The sequence below is a fragment of the Fusarium venenatum genome (assembly GCF_020744135.1).
Source record: "Fusarium venenatum strain MPI-CAGE-CH-0201 chromosome Unknown EDB82scaffold_4, whole genome shotgun sequence".
Classification (NCBI taxonomy): Eukaryota; Fungi; Ascomycota; class Sordariomycetes; order Hypocreales; family Nectriaceae; genus Fusarium; species Fusarium venenatum.
Window position 1 is genome coordinate 561,965 of NW_027072132.1, and position 24,626 is coordinate 586,590.

General features: G+C 45.2%; 11 protein-coding genes and 1 non-coding gene across 12 annotated transcripts; 8 read left to right on the forward strand and 4 right to left on the reverse strand.

Moving 5' to 3' along the window:
- Positions 1-359: 359 nt before the first annotated feature.
- Positions 360-2,126, reverse strand: EDB82DRAFT_578715 (uncharacterized protein). Its single transcript, XM_025736882.2, has 2 exons — positions 1,711-2,126; positions 360-1,657 (listed from the first exon to the last, which is right to left on the reverse strand). Exons 1-2 carry the CDS (start codon positions 1,927-1,929, stop codon positions 431-433), a joined length of 1,446 nt encoding a protein of 481 aa, XP_025591798.1. The 5' UTR covers positions 1,930-2,126; the 3' UTR covers positions 360-430.
- Positions 2,127-2,448: 322 nt separating this feature from the next.
- Positions 2,449-3,892, forward strand: EDB82DRAFT_568916 (uncharacterized protein; the record flags this gene model as incomplete). Its single annotated transcript, XM_025736883.2, has 4 exons — positions 2,449-2,817; positions 2,880-3,456; positions 3,508-3,644; positions 3,695-3,892. The coding sequence occupies exons 1-4, from the start codon at positions 2,593-2,595 to the stop codon at positions 3,890-3,892; spliced, it is 1,137 nt and encodes a 378-aa protein (XP_025591799.1). The 5' UTR covers positions 2,449-2,592.
- Positions 3,893-4,014: 122 nt separating this feature from the next.
- Positions 4,015-5,000, reverse strand: EDB82DRAFT_568917 (pectate lyase). The gene is made up of 3 exons (XM_025736884.2): positions 4,763-5,000; positions 4,315-4,706; positions 4,015-4,266 (listed from the first exon to the last, which is right to left on the reverse strand). Exons 1-3 carry the CDS (start codon positions 4,959-4,961, stop codon positions 4,162-4,164), a joined length of 696 nt encoding a protein of 231 aa, XP_025591800.1. The 5' UTR covers positions 4,962-5,000; the 3' UTR covers positions 4,015-4,161.
- A 917-nt stretch (positions 5,001-5,917) lies between these two features.
- EDB82DRAFT_547853 (glutathione S-transferase) lies at positions 5,918-6,632 on the reverse strand (the record flags this gene model as incomplete). Its single annotated transcript, XM_025736885.2, has 2 exons — positions 5,918-6,427; positions 6,504-6,632. 2 exons carry the CDS (start codon positions 6,630-6,632, stop codon positions 5,918-5,920), a joined length of 639 nt encoding a protein of 212 aa, XP_025591801.1.
- Positions 6,633-7,050: 418 nt separating this feature from the next.
- Positions 7,051-8,466, forward strand: EDB82DRAFT_540205 (uncharacterized protein). The gene is made up of 2 exons (XM_025736886.2): positions 7,051-7,128; positions 7,187-8,466. Exons 1-2 carry the CDS (start codon positions 7,061-7,063, stop codon positions 8,343-8,345), a joined length of 1,227 nt encoding a protein of 408 aa, XP_025591802.1. The 5' UTR covers positions 7,051-7,060; the 3' UTR covers positions 8,346-8,466.
- A 375-nt stretch (positions 8,467-8,841) lies between these two features.
- Positions 8,842-9,618, forward strand: EDB82DRAFT_451049 (uncharacterized protein; the record flags this gene model as incomplete). Its single annotated transcript, XM_025736888.2, has 1 exon — positions 8,842-9,618. The coding sequence occupies one exon, from the start codon at positions 8,842-8,844 to the stop codon at positions 9,514-9,516; it is 675 nt and encodes a 224-aa protein (XP_025591803.1). The 3' UTR covers positions 9,517-9,618.
- Positions 9,619-10,451: 833 nt separating this feature from the next.
- EDB82DRAFT_511292 (P-loop containing nucleoside triphosphate hydrolase protein) lies at positions 10,452-12,258 on the forward strand. Its single transcript, XM_065608888.1, has 6 exons — positions 10,452-11,351; positions 11,415-11,473; positions 11,549-11,591; positions 11,638-11,817; positions 11,868-12,002; positions 12,057-12,258. Exons 1-6 carry the CDS (start codon positions 10,494-10,496, stop codon positions 12,207-12,209), a joined length of 1,428 nt encoding a protein of 475 aa, XP_065463132.1. The 5' UTR covers positions 10,452-10,493; the 3' UTR covers positions 12,210-12,258.
- A 722-nt stretch (positions 12,259-12,980) lies between these two features.
- Positions 12,981-14,302, reverse strand: EDB82DRAFT_511296 (uncharacterized protein). Its single transcript, XM_065608889.1, has one exon. The coding sequence runs from the start codon at positions 13,869-13,871 to the stop codon at positions 13,191-13,193; it is 681 nt and encodes a 226-aa protein (XP_065463133.1). The 5' UTR covers positions 13,872-14,302; the 3' UTR covers positions 12,981-13,190.
- On the forward strand, positions 13,846-14,282 carry EDB82DRAFT_287461 (uncharacterized protein). Its single transcript, XM_065607403.1, has one exon. The coding sequence runs from the start codon at positions 13,988-13,990 to the stop codon at positions 14,240-14,242; it is 255 nt and encodes an 84-aa protein (XP_065463134.1). The 5' UTR covers positions 13,846-13,987; the 3' UTR covers positions 14,243-14,282.
- A 967-nt stretch (positions 14,303-15,269) lies between the features above and the next one.
- On the forward strand, positions 15,270-20,466 carry EDB82DRAFT_451054 (WD40-repeat-containing domain protein). The gene is made up of 5 exons (XM_065607820.1): positions 15,270-16,407; positions 16,461-16,573; positions 16,731-16,875; positions 17,032-18,250; positions 18,298-20,466. Exons 1-5 carry the CDS (start codon positions 15,464-15,466, stop codon positions 20,398-20,400), a joined length of 4,524 nt encoding a protein of 1,507 aa, XP_065463135.1. The 5' UTR covers positions 15,270-15,463; the 3' UTR covers positions 20,401-20,466.
- Positions 20,467-21,873: 1,407 nt separating this feature from the next.
- Positions 21,874-23,274, forward strand: EDB82DRAFT_479340 (uncharacterized protein; the record flags this gene model as incomplete). The annotated part of the gene is made up of 3 exons (XM_025736892.2): positions 21,874-21,918; positions 21,968-22,133; positions 22,181-23,274. The coding sequence occupies 3 exons, from the start codon at positions 21,874-21,876 to the stop codon at positions 23,272-23,274; spliced, it is 1,305 nt and encodes a 434-aa protein (XP_025591807.2).
- Positions 23,275-24,186: 912 nt separating this feature from the next.
- Positions 24,187-24,260, forward strand: EDB82DRAFT_t230. The gene has a single exon. It is a non-coding gene; the product is annotated as a tRNA-Val (tRNA).
- Positions 24,261-24,626: the final 366 nt, after the last annotated feature.

Genomic DNA, 24,626 nt, shown 5'->3' on the forward strand with positions numbered 1-24,626 from the left:
TGCGACATTAACATGTCATCTCTGTATGGTGGCTGGAATGCGGTGTGTTGCAACAAATATTAATTGTTAGGCAGGTACTTGGGCTGTACACAAATGGGCTGTACTCTATACTGTTGATGCTTTAATTGGCACAGTATATTTATTAAAACGACATTCATATAGATATACATGGTAAGGAGAGCTTTACCACAATTAACAACCCTCCAGTAACATTAAAACAGATTATCGTCGTGAACTTGTAAACCAATTAGAAGTGAATTATACAACGTATATTTACTATTCCAAGTCACTCATAGTTAAGTTCTTTTACAGTCCCAGCTGTTCCTAGTGTTTCAAGTTTATTTTGTAAAAGCTTTTGTATTTGCGATATACGTACTCTTCATTCCAGCAATTCTACATTTAGCTAAAACATATTATTCGATACTCTTGTTCATATAACCTCATCCATATCCTTCAAGCCCTCCAACTCCTTTTCAACTTTCTCCCATAAACCAGCGACCCGATACGCGCAGAACCAGGTATTCTCGTTTATGTCCTTACCGACAATGATGAACCCTTCAGGGAACTTGAACGGTACTTGACAATGCCCGATGTATGAAGGATACAACGGCGTATCTCGAGGCTTTGCACACGCCGCTGAGAAGTCAGCTGAAAACAAACCAGCCTTGGTCCAATTCGAGTAGGAAATCTGATACGTGTTTCCATCTCCAAAGAATACAGGCAACGGTGCCACAGAGTCCAGAACCATAGCCTGATAGGCTTCCACTTGCTCTCGTGTTCTTTGTTCGTTTACTGCCTTGCGCATTTGAAGCGCTGTTTCTCCCACTGGCTGTTGCTTAAGCTCTTTCGCCGAAAGTAACAAGTTTGCAAAACCGAAACAGTTCGAGACAAATGGTTTATCTGGCACGAGAAGATCCTTTTCGAGTGATTTTCGGAGAGACATGCCAACTTGAATCGTCACAGGTCTGTCGGAATCAGAAGGAAGGTGGGAGATAGCGATCCGTGACCACCAAGCAACGAGTACATCGTTCTCTGTAACGAAAGGGTCCTTGACACCAGCAGCGGTGAGTTCTTTCATTGCGGTAGTACGAAGCTTTTTGAGGAACCAGCCTGGTATACAGACCATGCGTGTCTCTTTCTTTGCAAACGCGAGGCTATATCCGTTCCAGGCCACATATGTAAGCATCGAGGCTACTGTCATACGTTGATCCACAAGTTTATGAGCTTCTTTGGGATGTTTGCCGAATTCTGCCAAAGGATCGTAGTCGAAACCTTGTTGTTCGGGAATTTCTAATCCGTTCATCGCGCTAACCCATCCCTCGATCAAACCCTTCATTCCGAGAGCATCGCATGCGATATGTAGCCAGTGCAGTGTAACAAGTGTTGCATCTTTGAACGAGACAATGTGAAGACCGAGAATTGGCTGGTCTGTGTAGAGATAATCGTCGATGGAGGTGGGGCATCCTGGGCCGCAGGCGAGGTCTACTGTTTCTTCGGGATCGCCGACGATTGCTGGGCGAGTTGATGGTTTGGGTAGTCTCGAAGCGATGGGATGGTCGTCTTTCGTGATGTCGGTGAGGTTAACGGAAGTGAACCCGATAGCTGGTCGTTGTTTGGTGAATTGTGCTGGGATATGGTATTCGAGATAACCATCGTCCTGATATGTCAATCATTAGATAGGACGTAGCGTTGTCATAACTCAGTTGTTACCTTTTTCCTCAATCGCCCTCCCAATTTCCGCCAAGTCCTTTGCGAAACTAACGTCTCAAGGCTACCACGCAACTTTTCCGGATCAAGGACATCGTCGAATACTTTAAGATTGTACAATGCAATCCTTCGGTACAAAGGACTCTCATCCCAGACGTGTAAGGGGATGACCTGATCAGACGCTATGCGAGCAGGTGCGACAGGGCTACTAAAGAACGACATTATCCGCGCTTGAGACTGTGAAAATGGTTTTCGAATGAAAGGTGGAGGCTGAGGTATATAGAATTGAAAGGGTCCTCTCGCAAATGACCCGCTCGGACGGGGCGTTGTAACTCTAACTGATATGATTCTAACGGTCCCGAACTTCCGTGTTGTACCCCTGCCAAGGTTGCAGCGACCTGAACTTTGCAGTGTATATCCTAAGCGATTGCAGAAAAACACGGTAGTTGTCAGTTGGTTGGCCCTGTTAACTGTTGGTTGTTTGCTTCCGGGGAACAGGGTATAATACCCCCACACTGCCGACATTGAACCAACACGAGTCAGGGGCTAACATTTCACGCCGTTTCATGGCCGAATCAGTTACTCGACATTTCCCTTGCACCTTTGCCGCTGGTGAATCCGGTATGTTGGTCCTGTGTCTTGTAATTAATGTTTTGTGATGCGAGAATATCGACTCGCTTCCAGGCCCACTTCTGGCTATCCCCTGTCAACATACGAATATTCGTTCATCTCTCCAGTCCGAATGTTACTCTAGACATCATGAATCCTTCCATTGTCCCAGATGTCTTGCCGATCTACCCCTTTCGACAAAGTTAAACCATATGTATAGTCAACACACTCCTGTAAGCCAGAGGATAATATGCGGGAAAATTTTTATTTCTAGAAATGGTGAAGTCTTTGGAAGGCCTAACGGGCGAGGAAATCGCCGACATCGCTTACGCCCAAAATTCTATCCCACCTTCAGGCCTAGGCGCAATATGCGAGGTTCTAATTTACGTTTTTGGTGTCATTTGCACTATCGTGGTATTACTCAGAGTCTACGTTCGGATGTTCAAGATCCAGAACGATGTCAAATGGCGACTAAATGACTACTTGGCTGTGGTTGGGTTTGTAAGTAGTTTCCCCTCATCCTCCAGCCAAAACCAAACAAAGCTAATGTCGATGATTCATAGCTTCCATACATTCCAGCAGCAGTCCTCGGAGCATTATCAGTCCACTATGGCGTCGGCGCAACAGACGCGTACCTCGACAAATTCGAAATGCGAAACTTCATCACTGTCCGTGGTATGGAATACCTGATTTTGTACGAACTCATATACTACGCGTCCTCGACGATAACGAAATTCGCCATCGCAGTCACGATCTTATACATATGTGTCGAGAGACGATATAAATACATTATGTATGGGATCATGTGTATCATGACTGTCACTGCTGCTATATGCGTGGTATGGTTCTTCGTCAACTGCATTCCTTTCCAGGGGTACTGGAATCCTGGCGCAGGCGAATGCAAGTCTGCGGATGGGTTTTTAAACCTGAGCTACGTTGGCACATCTGCGCAAGTGGCCAGTGACTGGGCTTGTGCACTGACGCCTTTCTTTATCGTCTATTCGTTACAGATGACGAGACGGAGTAAGATCGCAGTCGTCGGCATCCTGGGGCTTGGTGTATTGGCTAGTATTGCTGCTCTTATGCGCATTATTTCGTACCAGTACATCGATATACGGAAGTACCCTAAGGACCACATGGGTAAGTTTGCCCGAGGCTCTTTGAAGACCAGGTACTAAGTAGTGTGTCCAGTTTCCCAGAGTCGACTTCTTTTATGGTCGATCCTAGAATCCAGTCTCGCCATTATTGCTTGCTCATTACCCGCGCTCAAAGTCTTTGGCGGCTGTCTAGTCAAGTCGATGAATCGCTCCAAAGGAACACCTAGACCAGTAAGTACTTCGATCAATAACTTCAAAAGAATGATGCTGAGTTTTAACAGAAGTTGGGATACAATGACCCGACTCCGATGAACTCACTTGGCCCAAGCGGCCATGCACGGACTACAGTGTCTGTAAGAGGAAATTGGGACAGGCTCCATGATGATGACTCAAGTGCAAAGCATATCATGGTGGAGAGTCAGATTCACGTGGATAGCAGTTATCGACAAGGGTCTTGTAGAGCGCCGAGTATCGCCTAGCATGGAGTTGCAATCAATGATTGTAGACTAATATGGAAACAGTGACACAAATTGTTCTCACCACCAGTCTGCTCATATAAGTGAAGCTTATCATCCGACAAACAGGTTTCTTATTTACTCTGGGTAAATGAACCGCTGGTCGCTACTATATACCATCGTGATAAACATATGTACACGGGAGATACCTCCACGCTGTCGGGTCCCATGGAATTTAGCCAAGCTATGAGACCCAACTCAACTAAACTTAGCTATTATAAGGTTATGATTGCCTAGCAAGTTCCAGCCTTTGAGGGCTCGCAAGCACCATTCTTCTTGTCACAGCCATTGTAGCCCTGGCATTGAACCTTGGGGAAGCAGTTGTTGGAGTAAGTAGCCTAAATCCGTTAGCCATACTCATCCCACACCATGACAGATGCACATACCTTGTCACCGTAGTTGAGGTTGATACCCATGAGCTCACCACCGTTGACAGCAGTAGTTCCCTCCATATGCACGGAGCGACGGCAGTTTCCACTGCAGTTACCACAAGATCGGTAGACCTTGCCGTAGTCATTGGCATAGAAGTTAATGATGTTGACATGACCACAACCGTTGTGCTGAATAATCTTGTCTGCGGCCTTGTATGCACCACCGCCGATGATGTTGGCGGTGCCACTACCCTTGATGGAGATGGCATCCTCGCAGACGTCCTCGAACCAGACAAATTCAAGAGTGCATGAACCCTTGCAGTACACGCCTTCTTTCTGGTTCGCACCGATGATGACGTTGCGCAGCTTGGCACCGTCTTCAAGGACAAAAACAGTGTCCTTCTCACCTAGACATATCGTCAGTTTGTATTATAAGAGACACATCTCCGAGGAAGATACCTACCGCCTTCAGACTGGCCGGTACATTTGACGCCACGGTCATACTTGACCCAACCAGCATCAAAGGTCTGACCTTTGCCGATGTACTGAGGAGCGCCAAGGGTCTTGGTACCAGTGTGCTTAGGAAGGCCACCGCTGTAGCCGAGACACGCAAGTGTCGAGGGCACGGCAGCGAGAACAGCAGCAAGGGTGTAGAAATGCATGATGAATAGTATTGCGATGGACAATTCAAGATCTGAAGTGAGTCTGAAACTTCAAAGTGGATTTTGACAGGAAATAATACGGCCTTTTATGATCTTCTACAACCAACCTTTGCTAGCCTCTACGGGTCTTGGCATAGACTCTGGATTATATCCCTGTTACGCCAAGGCTGTTCTATCCAATTGACACTGAACGAGAGGTGCATATCTGGGGTTGCTGTCATGATGGTACCGTCCAGGAAATTCCTCCAGTAATATGTCGATTGTATGTAACATTCTCTACTGAGTGTGTCAGTTAGAATCAACAATTGGTGGAAACAAATGTGGATTGACGGTCGAAGCTTGTCTTTATGCTTGAATTCACTCCGATGCTCCGACCTCTGGATCGGGCAGGTGATTTGTGATTGGGAATATCAATTGATGCAGATAGGTGCGCTTGACTGCCGACTCAATCCTGGGGTAGCTTGCAGGGTCCCATATGGCTTTGATCATGCAATCACTTTACCATCATGTCGGAACTCGGACTCATTTTTAGCTGACAATAGTGTTCCTCAACTTGAGATTAGTTGAATGTCTGGTAAGTTCTTTTGAGTATGAAACCTATCAGATACTTTTCCGGTCATACTGAAAGACATGCCGTTACAACGTCGGATAAGCACCGTCCTTCCTGATGCTTTGCCGTTGTTGTGAAAAGACATCTCGTGATGTCGCATGAATCAACTTTCGGAAGAGGCCTTGGCAGACTTGGCGACAGTCTGAAAGATATCATTGATTCGATCGCATATCATTAATTACCAATCAAAAATTATCAAGCGGTGTAGATATCTCTCCATATAACAAGAGGAGCAATAAATACTTGTATGAGACGAATTGCATTTATTGACTAGTTCTTATCTACATAGAAGGTGCCTTCATATTATCAATTCCCTTCTCATTCCTAAGCAGTCCAGGCCTTCTCATCAAGCAAACATAACTTTCTGCACAGCTGGTCTTGTACTAATCCGCTCCCACCAAGCTCTCACAGCTGGTCTCTCTGTAATGACATTACCAAACCCACAGACAAACAATCTTTGAACCAAAGGCACGTAGTAAATATCCACAAGCGTGAATACATCTCCAGCCATGTAGTCTTTGTCTGATAAAAGCCTCTCGGCCACATCGAAATATGCTTCAACAGCCTTGAGAGCATCCGTAATGACTTGTTCGTTGGGAGGTAAACCAATGAACTTTTTGGCAAACTTTTCGAAAGCAATGCGTCCAGCAGGTTCTGCAAAGTACTGCATCTCTACTGATTGTGCTTGTTCAAAGAGTGCTGTGGCTTCAATATCGGACTCTGAAGGGAGGAGAGGGAAATTGTATTTCTTGGACAGGTATTTGCAAATGGCGCGGCTTTCGTAAAGGGTGAAGCCATTAGAGAATTCAATTGCTGGAACTTTGCCCCATGGGTGACGGTTGAAATGGTCAGTCGACTAGACAAAGTCATGTTAGTCATGAAAATAATGAGGAATGTACGAAACTGTGCGGAGTCATAAACCAACCACTTACCTTCTGTTGTCCCTTGGCAAGGTCAAGAAGATCAAATTCATAGTCTGTAAAACCACCTTCGGCAAGTGTCAGACGGACTCTATCGGTATTGGTCGAACCACAAGCGCCGTAGAGTGTAAAGGCAGTCATTTTGGAGGAGGTGAATAATCTTGTGAATGATCTGAGATAATACATGGGAGTCGAGAATTATGATCAACACTGAAACAGGGCGATTGGCAATGATTTATAGACAAATGTCATAGTCAAAATCAACAAGGGATCTACCAGGTTTGTCGCTTACATATTTACTAAGTCCGAGCTATTCATGATTTCCAATGATTCATTTAAAATCCAACACAAAATAATCCCCATCATCGTGAATCCGACTCAAGGGTAACTCACGGACCACAAGTGACAATTGGCCTGTTCGCTCTTTCAACCGCATCGAGTTAGTGTCTCTTCGGATCCAGGATTCAGGAGTCAACGCTAACTTAGCGCTGAGAATCCTTTTGTGGATGACTCAAGTCTGGCTTCTCATTCGTCTGTTCGCTCATCTTTCTCCTTACATCTTTTCAGTCATGAAGCCAAACAATAAGAGAAACAGTGTTGGTGGAAGGAAGGTCAAGACGGGATGCGCGACGTGCAGGTCAGTTGAGGCTTAGCGAGTCAACTAGTCAAGGGGTTATTTGTGCTAACTTGATTAGGATCCGAAAGATCAAATGCGACGAAGCTAAGCCATTCTGTCAAAAATGCGTCAAGACTGGTCGTACTTGTGACGGCTACGAGTCTGTCTTTAGACCCTTTTCAAGTCCACCCGCCAGTAGCAGCAACAGGATAGACGTGAGAAAAACATCGCCGGAATCTGCAGGCGATAGCATTCCACTAGACCCCATAACCCTCAACCGCTATCTCTCAACCAAGACCATCTTTGGCGTGGACATCAATTGCAACCAAGAAGCTGAACAGGTACTTCAACAAAGTTTGAATGACGCGTCTATCCGACATGCTCTTCTGTCTCTTCAAGCTCTTCGTAACGACCTTGACTCAATGATGACAGTTGGCCTTGCTTCACCAGAGCAGCAAAAGCTAAGCTACAACTATGGTCTTCAGCAGTATAGCAAGGCTTTGACAGGTCTGGCTCTAAACTTGTCAACACCAAGCCCAGAGACGCTGAAGTCTGCCCTACTTTGCTGCCAAGTCTTGATCAGCGTTGAACAAGTCAGAGGTAATTTCTCTGCTATGGGTGTTCACATCATCCGAGGATTGAACATTATGCGAGAATACCGAGCAAGACCATATCTACCAAGTACAAATATCTTGATGCTAGCGAACCACAAAGATTTGCCATCCATAGACGTCTTCATCATTAAATTCTTTGCTGCGCCCTGCAAGTTTACAGAACAGCCGACAAAGGACATCACCAATATGTTGACGCCACCTGCTGAAGTTTACGCTGATCGCAAAATTGCTCCGAATATGAGACCTGAGATAAGAGAAATCGCCGACTTGGTTATTGAGTTTCTGAACCAGGTTTCTCTCATTGAATCAGAGCAAAGAGCTGCTGAATTGCTTGAGGAAAAGGGAAGGCTTCTCGACTTATTGGATGCATGGTACCGAGACTTCAAAGCGGCTCAGACACCTGGAGAACCTGCGACTGTCCATGACTGTTTCTTAAGATTACTATTCATGGTTATCAGAGTTGTGCTTTTAGGAACTCTGGATTATGTGTCGGACACTGATGGAAGACTCAAGGCGGAGAATGAAAGGATCCAGACTTTGACTGATGAGATCAATGAAAGACTGAAGGATTATGATATGCGTCAAGGAATTGAAAGTGGACTCAGGCAACAGTCTGAAGTCTGAAGGTAGCTTACGAATTGTCGGCATCTACATCCTGGGCATCATTTGAGCTGGACAACGCAAGCTATGAATTAATAATAGCTCCAATGAGTCATATTCCGACCAGATCCCATAAATAATGAAGAATTTATAACCAGACTCTTGTCAGCGTCGCGTTTCGTGTCTCAAGTTGCGCTGCTCGCAGCTTTCAGCAACGGTAAATTGACCGAACACACCAATCAGTGGTTGGGTTAGCTTCTAACTAGCGACAAGCATTCAGTAATGCCGCGATCCACACACAAAAATTGTGGCTCTTCTTAAGAATGGTAAGTTGACCGAACGGGCCAATCAGATATTAGCGTTGTCTCTGAACTTAGGTCACTCTGTCGAGGAACAAATGTATAAAGGAGTCCTTCTTCTGTTGACTTTTTATCCCAACAATACATCCAACTTCTATTTGAGTTACTAGAACTTATATAACGTTACTTTTCTCTATTGACACTATTTCCATCCCGCAATCATGCACTTCCTCCTCCTAGGTGCAACAGGCCGCACTGGCAAGCTTGTTGTCTCAGAACTCCTTGCTCAAAAGCACACTGCAACAGCGCTAGTCCGAAACTCAACTAGCCTTGCTCCCCAACCTGGCATCACAATGGTCACTGGCTCTCCACTATCCAAAGACGACATACGCAAGGCCATTCATGCTACACCTGGTGTCCTCCCCTCAGCAGCAATTTTCACTCTCAACACAGTCCGCAAATCAGATAGCCCCTTCGCAGCCCAAGTCGGTCCTCCTCGCTTCTTAGCAGATTCGTGCGCTAATGCGTGTGAAGTCTTGGAAGAAGCTGGCGTTCATCGAATTATTGTCATGTCGACGGCTGGCGTTGGTGATACATGGAAAAACCTGCCATTGATAAGTCGTGCTTTTATGGGGTGGACGAATATTAAATACGCCTTGGAGGATCACAATTTGTTGGACCAAGAAATCCGAACTACAAATATGGAGTGGACTCTGGTCAGACCTGTGAGACTAGATCACGACAATAATAGCACGCTGGAGATTGAGACGCTGGGAAGTTCAGGTGTGGGGATGACGATGAAGGACAGTATTACTCCTGCTAGTGCGGCAAAGTTTCTTGTCAAGCTTGCAGTTGAAGGATTGTATATTAAAGAAGCAGTGGTGCTGAGAAACTGATTTCTACTAAAGAAGAAGGACATGACGTTTCGCGGACTGCATGTATTTTGACGCAAAATATTATTGAATACCGAGATAAAAGAAAAGAGAATACTTTAGTGCAATTGATTTGTAGATCAATGTTGAGAGTTCCAAATCATTTACCTTTAACCGATTATGCTTAGCGACATGGCGATCAAGAATCGCTTGCCAGCAATTTGCCATTCTAACAGCAAGAGCACGACAAATAGTTGAGGAAATGCAGTTGCAAACTATATCCAAAATCCATCATACCCAGACAAGTAACTTTCAAAGATACTGAAAAGAGTCGTCACCCATGAAAGTGGCGCAAGAATGAGGGCGAGATATGTCAGTGGTCGAACATTTACAGCTTCAATGCTTCATCCAGCAGTAGATAAATGTTACGACCTAACAAGTCGTCACGCACGTGAGGTGAAAACTCCCACTTTTCGCACCAATAAGTAGTCACCTATCCTGTAAGAGTCGAACGCACGCTATTCGACTTATATGACGAACAAAGACGAACCGACTCCGTTCGATCTGCATATCATCAAGTATATATACATTCTTTTAGCACTAGATAGAACTTAGCTCATCAGCTATCAATAGAATATCTTTACCTGAATACGCCTCACCCGCTCTATTCACTATTAAGAAACGTGACACTTCGCTACGCTCAGTATTACAACGCCCTACGCATCTGCCAACATAAACCTAGTACGGACTAGTTTATCCCTTGGGAATCACAACCGTCACACTAGCCGCCTGGATCAGTCCCCATACCCGACTAAACCGGCGTAATTGTCCGACGTCCTCTTTTGGATTAGCGATGTACCCACCTGGTCCATCATCGGCTCAGCTATTAGATTGACTAAATGCGCTTAGCGCTGATGTCTATCTCCTCACATGAATCAGCACGTCGCATCCTTCCAGCACTGACTGTAACCTCTTGTGTATAGTCAGTTTGTACAGAACGAATGGATCCACTTTCGATTACCACGGCCTGTGTAGGGCTCATAGGTACTGTTGCAAAGACGACGCTGGCCGTTACCATTTTTACGCGCGAGTGTCGCGAGGCCCGATCTGACCTCACATCTATAAACGGCGAATTGTCCCAGCTGCAACTCGTTCTTGAGTTACTTAGAGATGATACAGCTGTCAGCGATGACCAGATCTTATCAGAGTCTCTGCAGGAGCAGATTCTGTCCATCATCGATAATTGCTCCGCTGTTGTCTCCAAGATTAACCTTGTTCTTGATAAACACTCTGGCAAGGTTGGAGTCCTAAAGTGGGCTGCATTTGGCAAGAATGAAGTTGTCGGGCTCCGCATGTCGCTTGAAGCACATCGCGGGTCCTTGAATCTGGCCTTGGAGCTGGTCTCTGTTTCTTTGTCCAAGGCAATTAAAAGCGATACCACAGCCATCAGAACCGACGTCCACGACATAAAACAAGATACAAGTCAGATTCCCCAAATAATGGACGAGCTGACTAGACTACGGGCTATCGTTGCTGGCGGTGACTTTCCGGCGGCGACCATCGGGCAAAACTATGTTCTCCAGCAATATCTTGACGATCTTACTTCATATGCCGAGACAGTCTGTAACGATGTTGAGTGGGAGACGAACAGCAGTGTCCATGCACTTTCTCGTTCCTCGAGTCGATCAGGCCCGCGGGATGAATCCTCGCCACCAGTCATTCAGCTCGAGCCAAGTGCCGATGCCAGCTCCCAGGTTGCCTCTCTGACAACTACTCGGGTCTACGACGAGGATGAGAATACATGTTTACAGCCCACTAGGAGTGTTAGTACCGGCGACACATCCCAGAATACGTATCAGGTGAGAATCAATTGCCACAACTATCGTTTTTACGCAAAGAGTTCTAAAGTTCTTTTATGGAAGGCCAAGAAGAATATCGTACTCGTTGGAGACCCTGCGTGTGGGAAAACGGCTCTTTGTTAGTAAGTATCTTACGGGAGCTTGGATCGATATTATTTTCTCTTGAACATTACACTAAGTCCTAATTACTTCATGAGCCGTCTCTGTAAAGGCGCTTTCTTTAAAGGCGCTTTCTATGATGTGAGTTGTGTTCTCCCCCTGAAAGAAACTCTCTCTAAGACCTTAGGTCATTGTCCCCACCGTCTTCGAAGAATATGCTGCCCATATAGACGGCATTTATTTCGCACTCCGGGTTGCTTCAGAAGACTACGACCGCATTAGACCACTCTCGTATCGGGCTATAGATGTGGCCTTGATCTGCTTCGCAATTGACTCGCCCGATTCACTCGAGAACGTGAAAAAAACAGTAAGCTGTCCTGAATTGACATCTGCAGGAAGCCGCTCACAAGCAGGTAGTGGATCTCAAAGGTTTCAAATTTTATGCCTAATGTGCCTTGTATCCTTGTCGGTCTTAAGAAGGACCTTCGCGACGACCCAAAGACTATTGAGGAACTCAAGAAGGACAATCAGCAGCCAGTAAGCTGGGATCAGGTAATCCATCCTGTCAGGTACAGCGCGAAAATCATGAATGACCTTCTACCATAGGGAAATGACATGGCGAAAGATATAGGAGCCTTCAGATATGTTGAATGCTCTGCCAAAACAGTCGAGGGGGTAAGAGAGGTCTCTGAGATAGCTGCTGTTCAAAAGAGACCTAATAGCCTTAGACGCATGTGTAAGCGGTTGTCTTCAAGGTAGTGTGTGTTTGAGAAATATAAAGGTTATTCAATTGGCGCTATCAATCGATTGTCATCAATTGGTATTTGCAATGATTTCGACGCTTAATTAACTTGCCTGCCTGGATTTAGAAAAGACAGTAGAGTTTTCAGGTATTGCAACAATTAGTTGAAATTGGGAAGAAAGTAGTATCATTAGGTAAGTATTATTTAAAATCTTAAACCCACTGTATGTAAGCGGATCGAACAAGAGCTAATTGCTCGCCTGAAAGAGGTTTTAATCGCCGAATATTGCGAGTGATATTTGTATTAGTCTTGGAAGCTTAGGCAGTATTGCCGAATAATGCTGATTCACCCAAGTCAACTATTTGCCGAAAGTAAAGATGAAGATAGCCGCTTTCTGACAATAACGATGGTAAGATTGCAATAGGGAGTGGTACTGGTGAAACCTCGAAATCTTGAAAGCTCGTATTGACACAGTCGGCAAAGAATAGTGATCGATGTCGAGAGCTCTCCCTACAAGACTCATGAGTTGTGAGCTGATATCCTCGATCAAAATGATTGGTATATTGGTGGCAGTAATGGTTTCTAGGGATGGAAGCAATTCATCCTCACGAAGCGCCACGGCTCGGACCCGGAATGTGCACGGGCCACGATTGGGGTAGTTGATAGAGACGATCCTGCTCGCACGAACTAGTCGCTGTTGTAGGAATGTGTTGAGGCTGCTGATGCAAGGGTTATATTGAGCTCGATGTTTCACAAAATGTAGAGAAGTACCTGACGGTATCGTCGGTTTATCGATGTACGTAGCATGTAACTTACTTGACTACATGTAATGTCTATAGTGAGAAACTCTTGAAGAGATTGACTTAGTAAGGAGACTGAATGTACATGCAACCCCGCAACGATTAACGTTGCTGAAGCTGTCGACCAGGATATATTATTTCAAGCCTGAAGGACAAATAACACAGCATGGATTCTTTCCGCCTTGGTTCCTATCCGTCTAGATACCGTCAATCTTGCTAGCACCCCAAGCCACCACCGCAACAGCAGCACCGCCGAAAGAAGCAACCATCCCTGCAGCAGTTGAGTATAACACTTTGTGCCCCGTGAGGATGGCGTCAACACCGCCTTGCAACAGCTTGACAATGAAGTCTTGTTCATTGCTCACCCCAAACACGTATTTTTGTTCCTCGGGGACGTAAGCGACCGCCAAGCATGAATCATCGAGGTAGGTAAGTGTCGGAGTCCCTGCTGTGAAGGTGCGCTGCTGCCCTTCAACCTGCCACATGAAGTTGGTTTGGTCCGGGCGAGAGAATACACCCCACTCCGATGTGCCGATAGAGAGGGATCCTGTTATGTTTTGGTCAGGGAGATCGGCGTGATCCTTTGGGTGTCCACTGATGGTGAACTTGACGACGAATGATCCTCCTTGTCCTCCATGCAACCCAAATCCATCTGTGCGAAGGGCAAGCTCCGCTATCTTCGCACCGCGAAGCTTGTTGTGCTGACCTTCGGTGATGTCAGACAGGTTGAAGGTGTGGGGAAAAGTAATGCCATTCGGATAGCTAATATAAGCCCAGAATCCTGAAGGGACGTCCTGTTTGATCTCATCGACGGTGAAAGTCATCCCCTCTGGCAAAGCAGAGAGGTAGAGGGGAATGGTCATCTGGCCAATGCCCATTGTGAATGGTATCTGGAGTTGGACTTGGTAAGGTTGAGAAAGCGTGTGAGAGTTTGGACAGGAAGTGGATGATGGAAAGTGGGAAGAAAGACTCAGAGCTGTTGTGGTTCTCTTAAATGCTATTACTTGTGGGCGGTGGATTATGGATGGTAGCTGGCCGGATCAGCGAAGAATTTCCTCCGGTGTCCTGTTACCTACATTGCATTTTCACTCTAAAACCGTCGAAATGTGGCTACCTGAAGGAGGCAAGGGTAGAGCCCGGGTTATGCAGGGATGGCAAGCCAGAAACTCCCTACATATCTTGTTGTGGAGGGGTGCCTTATGATTGGAAGAGTCGCTGCCGCTCGACAGTGGCGCACCTGCGTGGCTAGCTGAAAGTAAGAACAGATCCAATAAGTCTTCTTGGGGTTGCTTCGTTCAATTTAGCGTGGCGCTAGCAGCCTCATATAATTTCAAGGTGGTGATTATAGGAAAATCTAGACTAGCAGTTACAACATGCCGGAACAACTGTCCAGATCTGAAACCGCACGATCGATATGTAGTCAGATCATGTAGACACCGTGGCCAGAAACGTTAACGCCAAATTTGGCACCTTCTATACTGACCCAGCGCTCGTCTTGGTCAATAATCCGTCCTTTGTTCTACTAGAACAAACGGCCCCCTTGGTGGTGGGGGCCGCGGCAAGCGCACAAGCATCCTGATTAAGCATGGTACATACTGACCAAAACCCTGCCTCACTTGTCCACGCGCGCTAGGTCCGCGTTGATGTTGCCTTTCATTCCAGGCGGACATGTTGCGATGAATACATTGTGGCCGACCAGTGTACCGCAGTTGTGAATATTGTCATTGTAAGTAGTATCATATTCTGGCAAGTCATGCGCCTCATCGAGCATGAGGCGTAATAATAGCAGCTCGACATCGGATATTTGCTGTAGATATAAGGATGTGTGAAGCCTGGCCTTCTTGTTTGTAAGGCCTGTCACTCGAGTTAGATGACGATAGCTCAAAAGCTATTGTTCACCAAGACTTCAAGGCCGGAGAGTCTACACTAGATGGTGTAACGTTGAACATAGCGTCGGGTATATCAATATTTGACATCTAGGTGCAGATCTCCTAGGTACCGCTTTTGCTGTTATTTAAGGCATTTATGCGTTGCTAGTATGATTTCTATGGTCGGCAGTCGCAGGGGCACTACTTGAGGATATAGCTGATGCTAGTCTTAGAGGCTTATTATGGTTAAAGAATACCTCTTTGGTAGGGGCCTAGAGTGGGGGACTGGCCGTTGCGTACTTGAAGCAGGCTGAGCTCTTCTTGTGCTGTATTAGGTTTTGATTGGTGACATGAAGTTGAAAAAAGACCTCGCTTAGACTGAGCCGTTCGACACGTCACCTTACGTGCGGCCACCAATTATTGTGTTCCATATCACTGGTGGCCTGATTCATGCCAGGCGGGGTCATTTGTGTCAGCATTGTATATCCTTTCACTTCGTAACGGATATCCTTTGTGAATCTTGTTTCTCATGTTTATTAAAGTCTTTTTCATCAATATCAGATTATTAATCTTTGGTATCACTCCGCCACAAAAAAAGTACAATGGGTTCCTCTCAGCCGGAAGGCGGTGGTCAGCAAACTACCCACTGCCGACTCATCGAGGAAAGGTACCTTGCATTCCGAGATGTCGAACCTGGAGGATCCCCAGTCGAAGCGTTTCTCAACTTATGGCCTCGACTAGAACCTCATTATGGAACCATGGTGGAACAGTTGAAGAGCGCTTTGCAAGAGGCATTGAACGTGCGCTGCACTATCTCTGCGCGCGTGAAATCCTTGAGTTCGATCACAAAATCGATTGAACGCCGGCAAAGTCACAGGGGAGAGCGGTATAAGGAAGTTGACGAGATCTTTGATGACCTTCATGATCTCGCTGGCTTTCGCATTGTTGTTGATTACCCCTCGGGTATTCAAATTGTCAAGGCCTTCATCGCTCAAAACTTTCAACTGAAATCTACAAATGTCTTCAGAGTAGATCGAGAGATCAACGATTCTTGGAAACCCACTTTTGGCTCTTTCCAAAGCGAAAATCACCATGTGTTTTTGCACTCAGATGCCAAATATCCGCTGAGCCCGTTTTGTAATATCTTATTCGAGATACAGATCTTGAGTCTGGCTGGAAGCTTGTACAACAGGCTAGCACACCCTCTACTCTATAAGAAGTCTTCGGGCCAATTGCCCGTCAAAGACCAAAAAATGATCGATGTCACACATGGGCTTTCGTTATGTTACGGGATATGTCTGTCTTGTATGGAAGACCGCCTTGAAGGGAAGAGAACGGAAGAGATACCCAGTCCAGTCCAGGAAGTCGCCCAATTAGATGGGAACCAGAATGCGGACATGGAGTCGTTCGTGAAAGCTACGCCCTATTCAATGCCAGCATCTGACCAAAGAATTCCGAACGAGAAGTGCGTGGAGTTTGTGAAGGATCTGCCAATGCATTCGATGTCTTCGGGTCAACTTAATAGTCGACTTTCTCTACTGCTGAAGTATGTATTCGATTTCTAACTTATGCTTTCCAATACTAACAGAGGAGTTTCAGTGGTTCAACTCAGACATCTACAACCAATGTAAACTCTGGATCCGGCCATATAATGCAGAACTATGGCTCCGGTACCAACAACGCATATAGTGCAGGAGGGGATATAACAATTGGTAAGCCTTGAGTATATCAATGAATGAGTTATGAGGGAAAATATGATAGATAGGAAAAGATCAATCTATCATTTCTATTATCTCAACGCCTGCCGGATACACTCAATTCTCTGTCTTAGCTATTTTAACTCTATTGCTAACTCGTTGACGTATCTAGCTAAGGAGGACATCGAGGACGAGATTCGAAACGCTTTCTGGGTGACCGATCCCCAGTCCCACAAAGAAGATATCGAGGAACGTAAGGGTGGGCTGATTGAAGGCTCATGTAGTTGGATTCTACAAGTCGAACAATTCACAAAATGGTATGAGCAAGGCCACTAGATGCTCTGGTTAAACGGCGACCCGAGCAAAGGAAAGACAATGTCTGTTTGTGGCATCATCGACTACATCAGTCTCTTGTCAGTTCGAGAAAGCAAAGATGCTAACATTAATCTTTCATACTTCTTCTGCGACGCAAGCGATTCAAACCTCAATAACGCCACTTCCGTCTTGCGTGGAATCGTCTATTCCATCATCTTTCAAAACAGTATGGCCTTGTCCTATGTTCGAAAACATTTCAAGGAAATTAGCAAGCCACTCGCGGATCCAAGACTTGCATGGCCTGTATTGCAAAGAACCTTGATTGGTATTCTCAACGCAAACAAATATCAGAAGACATACTTGATTATTGATGGACTCGACGAATGCAGGGATGACCGAGACAAACTTCTAGAATTTATCGTCAAGCATTCATCATTGCTACAAGTCAAATGGCTTGTCTCAAGCCGCAAATGGCCAGTCATAAAAGAGGTCCTTGCGACTTGTCCTGCTTTGTTAGAGCTGTGCTTGGAGGACAACGAGACAAATGTCTCTGCGGCAGTCAGCTTCTACATAACGCAGCAAGTGGAAAGACTCTCTACCATCAAACGGTACGACATGAAAAAGAAAGAAGCCGTTGAACTTCACCTTCGTTCGAAAGCGAATAGTACTTTCCTCTGGGTTTCTCTCGTCTGCCGAATGCTCAAACAAATTCCCGCGTGGCAGACAATGAAGAGACTAGACACATTTCCGGCCGGGCTTGATGCACTATACGGAAGAATGTTGGAGCAGCTCCAGACTTCATCTGAAGAGGAAGGAGATCTGGGCTTTGATGAGCTATATGCGCAACTAATTTCCATTGCTTTGAGTGTCTTCAGACCCCTTTCTATAGATGAGCTTTATTCCCTTGTTGATGATGACGATATCACTGCCAATGAATTTGAGGATATCATTGCCCTTTGCGGATCGTTCTTGACAGTCCAACATCGAGTCGTTTACTTCATACATGATTCAGCGAAGGATTTCCTACTCAATGACGCAAGTGGTTTTGAATTTTGTCCACGACAACAGCATGCTATGTTATTTTCACAATCACTCAGCAATTTGACACGATCACTCCACCGCGATATGTTGCAACTTGAAACTAATCATCCACTACCGTTACAAAAAGCTCTTGGGTCATTTTCATACCAATGTATTTACTGGATTCATCACTTGACAGAGTGTGAAATTGCTACATTGAACAAACAGCTGGTGGACGGGAGTCAAGTTGACAATTTTCTACGCAATATGTTTCTTTTTTGGGTGGAAGGGCTCAGTCATTTAACTTCTATCGGGCTTGGAATAAGTTCGATCTTGAAACTGGAACAAATGCTGCATGTATGTGCCGTATATCAATCAAACTAAGTGTCGCTAATCATCAATAGGACAACTCTTCCAACTTTAAACGCCTTGTGCAAGATCAATCACGATATATTCGCTATATTAGTGTCTGGATTGAGCAACGCCCTCTTCAGGTCTATTCTTTGTTGAGATTCAGCCCAATCAACTGTATAACTAGAAAACTCTATGAGCCACAGGCGCCAGATTGGTTTAGCTTGAAACAAGGCGTAGACGAGGACTGGAGCCTGTGCATACTGACCATGGAGGGTCACAATGCACTAGTTCAGTCCATTGATTTTTCTGAAGATGGGTGTTTACTAGATTCAGGTGCCTTCGACAACAAGGTCAAGATCTGGGATGTGTTAACTGGCACGTGTTTACATACACTCCAGGGACATGATGATCGTGTCCTCAAAGTAGCTTTCTCTAGAAAGGACTACCAATTAGCTTCAGGATCTTCGGATGAGACAATCAAGATTTGGGATGCGAAAAATGGTGCTTTAATACGTACACTTGCCGACCATAACAGCCCAGTTGATGCTTTAGCCTACGGCAGGAAAGGCGGCGTCCTTGCTTCAGGGTCGTACGATGGCATTATCAAGTTGTTCGACACACTAAGTGGTGTGTGCACACGAACAATAGTCATCAATCACAATCCTAAGATCCTTTCGATTGATTTAACCCATGATGACCAGATACTGTCATGCCGAACTAGCTATTCCCTGCTAATATGGGATCTGAAGGCTCAGACTGATCCCTACCGAATTCAGTTGCAAGACTCCCATTACGGGAAGCTTGTCTCGTCACAGACGGGTGAGCTCTTTCTCATAGATGGCAATCAAATTGAGATCTTGAACCCAGCCACGAAAATGCGTATGCAGACAATCAAATATCCCGCGCCTGATACATTCGTTTATCCCTCGTATGCGAGATCAGCCATACTCTCCAAGCAGGGAACACTTCTTGGAGTGACTGGAGACTCCACGGTCAAATTCTTTGATCCTTCAACACAAGAGTGGACGAGGCAAATCGAAGAACAATCACAAGACTGTTCAGTCTCGCCAACAAGTGATATTTTGGCACTAGCATCTGATTCAACGATCAAACTCTGGGATTTATCATTACTATCTCTTTGGAAACATTCGTCCCAAGAATCCGATTGCCCGTCAGTATTCTCCAACGATGGCTCATTGATTGCCACGAGGTCGAGAACAGAAAATGGGCTGGTTATCTGGAGATCTTGTACTGGCGAATCCATTTTTACGTTCAGAGGTGACTGCATTCCGACCTTCTCACCAGATAGTCAAATGCTGTTATTGAGAGATAATGACCATAGAATCTACATCAAACATATGTCCCAGGAGTCTGTATATGAGTGTATTGACGCGGTTTCACGTCCTCATGGTGTCATTTTGGAAATATCAATTTCGTATGATAAACGTTGGCTTGCAGTGTCATTCCAAGACAGATTTGTCTGTATCTGGGACGTGGCTGCCAAGCAATTCGGCTCCACGGTTGCAAATTTAAAGATCAACTCAGAGGATGAAGACGCCAAAGAAACTGCGGACGATGGTACAGCATACGATCCAAATATTGCGCTTTCTTTCTCCCACGACAGTGCAAATCTCGCAGTATACGATGGGAAGTATATCATGTTGTATGAAAGCAGCACATGGCGGTGCAAGTCGACAATCTACAATTATGATAGAAACAGCAACCTCTGGGATCACTGCGTTGTATTTTCTTCTGACGACAAATTTCTTGCAACCACAGGGCTTGACTTTATCAGGACCGAGACTAAACTGAACATCTGGAATTTGGAAACAATGGTTTGCATGAGAATAACAGCCCCGGAGGAGGAATTTTCGACTTTCGGTCTAGACACATCAGCTGTTTGGCGATTGGAGACTAGTTCGGGTATCTACGAAATCATCGACCACGCCATCCACCCAGTCCGACCGAAGTATGAGATATCTGAAGACCTGCATTGGATATGCAAAGGCACTGAACGGTTATTATGGCTCCCACCGGAGTTTCGACCGGAAGCTAAATTCAATGTCGAAATCAAGTTCTGCAGGGATTGCTTAAAGTTCAAAGTCGCAATTGTAACTTCTGCTAAGCGCATAGTTTTTCTTACACTACCGTAGAAAATAGCAAACATACAAGATTTCAATTAACTTCAAAGAAGATTATTTACTTACTGCTACTTATAGTCCTTCTAAAACCAAGTTGGCAGGTCGAATCTCGGATCGCTTGCAAGTTCTCAGGTATAAAACTTCTCTCGGCTTACTTGAATCCTCATTTGTATGCTAAATACGGTGCTAACAGCTGGCCATTACAAGATCGGTTAATTTTCTATTACGGTGGACCGGACCAGATAGAATGGATGACATTATGGTATAGACATTTCTGAATGAGACATACCCTGTAGGAAATGATTTCTTGTATCTTGAAGTAATTGTTTCAGTTTGTCTCTATCCAGCACAAGTGATACGTACCGGAGAATGTATTTTTGTTAATCATGAGAACAGTAATTTGCTGCAGTTCCATTTATTGTTCTGCCACAATATCCAAGCCATAGGCCGATGTTGAAGATCGAGGATCACTAGTGACGCTGGATGGGCGAGTAAACAGTCACTAGGTAAATCCTTAAGTTCGAAAAACAGACTCGCAAATTACGTTTTGGTTTGGAGAGCCTGATTCAAGAGTCAGGCGCTCAGGTATCCATGTAGCTCGTCTGATATCTGTCTTTACTGAGACAATGCATTTTGTTCAAGTGACACGGAATATTGAGGGGCAAACATGTTGTATCAGTAAAGAGTACGACGGCATTTAGCGGGGTTTGCATTTTTGTTGACTAGGACTTCAAGCCACTTCTTGGTTGCGCAAATCTAGATTAATAGATTAGCGAAAATTGCAGCATTTGTATAATAATGACGCCATCCGCATAGGGGGCTTGAAATGCGAATTGGAGTCGTGATACACAGAGACCAGATGTGATTGTGATAGTGCTGCATATCACACTGACCTTGCAAGGCACCAATGGTCGCAAAAATGTTACGTATCATTCGACCCAATTAGTGTCTAACTCCCAGTTAACGCCACCCAATTGTGGATTAATATCGTAAAGGACTCTGATATTCCATTCTTATGGCCTTAAACAAAACCATTTTTTACCTGCCACCTTGTAACATTCTCAGACATAGCCATCGCTCACCAGACTATTGACCCTGACGGAGACACTTGAATTACTATAGTTTGCTCCTGGAACTTTCTAGATTGTGGATAAATCACACCACTTTCGAAACGTTGCTCTGAAGTTAATACGTTTTCTTTTCCTATCTAGATTTGAAGATACAAAGACCTTGCAGGATAAAACAAAGGATCTCAAGGCGGCGTTGGATGAATTCCAGAAAATCGTCCCTGAAGCAAAAAGAAGCGCATTAACAACACGCCATCTCCCAACAATTTTTACGGCAAGGTCGACTGCTCAGGCAGTAGTTAAGGAGTGGGAGGACAAGAAGGAAACCAAATTTGGAAAGGCAAAGGAAAATCTATCCAAGTTCTGCCAGACGCTTGATGCTTATAAAGCAATATTTTCAGTTATTCCAGACGGCGACATGTACACAGGTCTGCTTACTGGTGCAGTCAGCTGCATTGTTCAGGTATGCAAAGCCGAATACTCGATGGGCTTCGACTAACATCACCAACAAGGCCTTTGCACGTAATAATCAACTTGCCGAAGGGTTCTCCCAAGCTTTAGTTGATATTGGAACCGATATGCAATTCATCATCAAACAATGTACCATTCAGAATAAGGAAGAAATCAGGCCTCATAGCCTCGACTTTGCCACCGAGTACTTTAAGTTCTTTACTTACAGTATGACCTGGTTTCAGAGTAAATGGCTCAAAACGAAAGCTCACTAGCCCCAGCATTCTATAACGACGAAGTTCAAACCAGAGTTGGTAATATGAAACGAATAGTTAAAACTATCTCACGCGAGGCTAGGCTACAAACTCAGATGGACATCCAGGACATAATGTCACAGGTTTCACGAACTATGAGCGCCGACGGCATTCAATCTTGCTTTGACCATCAAAACGATTACATAGCGCATGAATTCCAAATCAGAGATGAAGCATCTCGAGCGTCGCACGAAGAGACGCAGTCGAAGTTGCATATTCTCGGTTCATATATGGAATACATGTTCCTTCAAATGCAAGTAGTTAACAACCAAGCTTCAGGAAGAATCATGAATAGGGACATCAGACATATGAGTATATCTATCACCTTGACAGCGACTATGCTAACCGAAATTCTGCGCCAGACATTCAAGAGCGTCAATCGAATAATGAATTGGATGTTTTCTCAGAAGGACTTGACAGTACATATGCCTGAAACTATCGAAAAGAAATTCCTAACAACTGCAAAAGCAATAACGCCGCCTTCGAGAACTGTCGGCCCAGAAGAACTTCAGGTCGAGTCCCGGCAGGTCGAAAAATACATAAGCTACAAGAAGAACATATCTTTAGACAGAAACATACCCAATGTGCAAGTTCCCGCTGAAACCGCACTAAGAATCCAAACCTGGATCACAGCGGCTGATTCGCAGGCCCTATGGATCAACGGCCTCACTCATCCAACACACGGCCAAGTAGTGTCCACCACGGCTGCATACGTTATAGCTCTAGCACATTCAACTAAAGTTCTCTATATCTCATGTTTCTGCCAGGTCCAAGGGTTCTCGAGCCAGAGAAAGGATGAACAACTAATATCTCTTCTCTATTCACCCATCCGACATTTTTCTTTGCTGGTCCCGGAAACAATAGGTCCCTCATCGGATCTCCTTTACGATCTCAGAAGCCTGGATGGCAACCGCGAAAGCATACCACTGGCGATGAAGCTCATCGAAGGTCTTTATGACTTTGCGCCACCTCTGCTATTCTGTGTTCTTGATGGACTGCAGTTTCTCGGAAAAGGGGCGGACACATCGATTGGTCAAATTATTGATATTCTGTGAAATACACACGAAAGAAGGGTGACAAAGCTGCTTGTTACAACCAGGGGATTTGTTCCGCCTTGTTCTAAATTTGGGCTAGGAGAACGGTTGGATTGTGACCGGTTGCCGACGAAGGGACGTGGACGATCTCTGTTTACCAATCGATGTCTGTCCAGTATTTCCTTTTCCTGGAAACGGGATAAGTAAGCCTTTATATATTCTACAGATATGGCGCTTCAGAAGTTTGGACGGAATTGAAAATTATAAGAATATCTTCTGTTCACTGTGGCTGTGGTTGGGATCCGTGTGCTATGAGCCGGGCTTTTGGACACGGCTGGCTGAAGAACCCTCTTAAAGCTAGAACAGACATCACGGCTAGAAACCATGACCTAAAGACATCATGCAGGTGTTCCCAGTCTGACTTTAGTTGACAGACGCCGGTAGCTGGTATTTGGCAATGATTCGAACCTATGGTGTGGCGTAGGACGTGATGACCAAAGTCATACGATTCTGGAAAAGATTTAGTAGGAGGTTAATTAATTATAGAGCTATGGAATACGTACCTGAGGGTTCTTGGGGTCGACTTTGCTCAAATGCTGGATAAGCTCACTCGCGCTGGGGGGTTTTGCGCCTTTGTCAACGAAAGTTGACCGTGTACCGTAATGCACGATAAGTTTGAAGTCGGGAAAGATCCGCTTTGCTTCCAGGTGTCTGAGGAAGGGAATCCACAGGTGTAGGAATAATGGATGGGTTGAAAACAGTCTGACTGCGAGGGTGCGTAAAGGTGGTTGATTGAACTGAGTTGAGTTCGGTGGGGCACAGAGCCCATGGCGCTGTAACAAGCCCTCTGTAGTTATGACTAAGCTAGGGGGGATTGCCCTCGACGATAGCGTATGGAGTGATGTGCGAGCCGCTCTTCCACAAGCGGTTTCAGGTACTGTGGTCTAGTTGGTTATGACATCTCGTTAACACCGAGAAGGTCCCCGGTTCGAGCCCGGGCAGAACCTCATCTTTTGCGTATTGCGCAAAATTGTCTTTTTTGGTCCATGCGTCGAACATGTAATTATGACAGACACGCTGCGGACTCATCGCATTGTTGTAAGGTTGAAGGCACTGGGCCATCAAGATCGACAAAGACGGGGAAAATACTGACACTGACTGGATAACTAAGGAATAAGAAAAAGGTTTCCGGAGGGATTTTGATCGATTTATATACATCATATCCCTCAATTCAACTAAGTCTGCCTGTCGAGGCACCTTCTACTTGTTTGGAACTTTGCCCCGTGTTTGGTCAGTCTGACTGTGGTTTGTCGGCAGTTTTCAACAATTGGTACTTGTCTAAGTTACTTGGGGAAAATTGACGAAATTTAGGC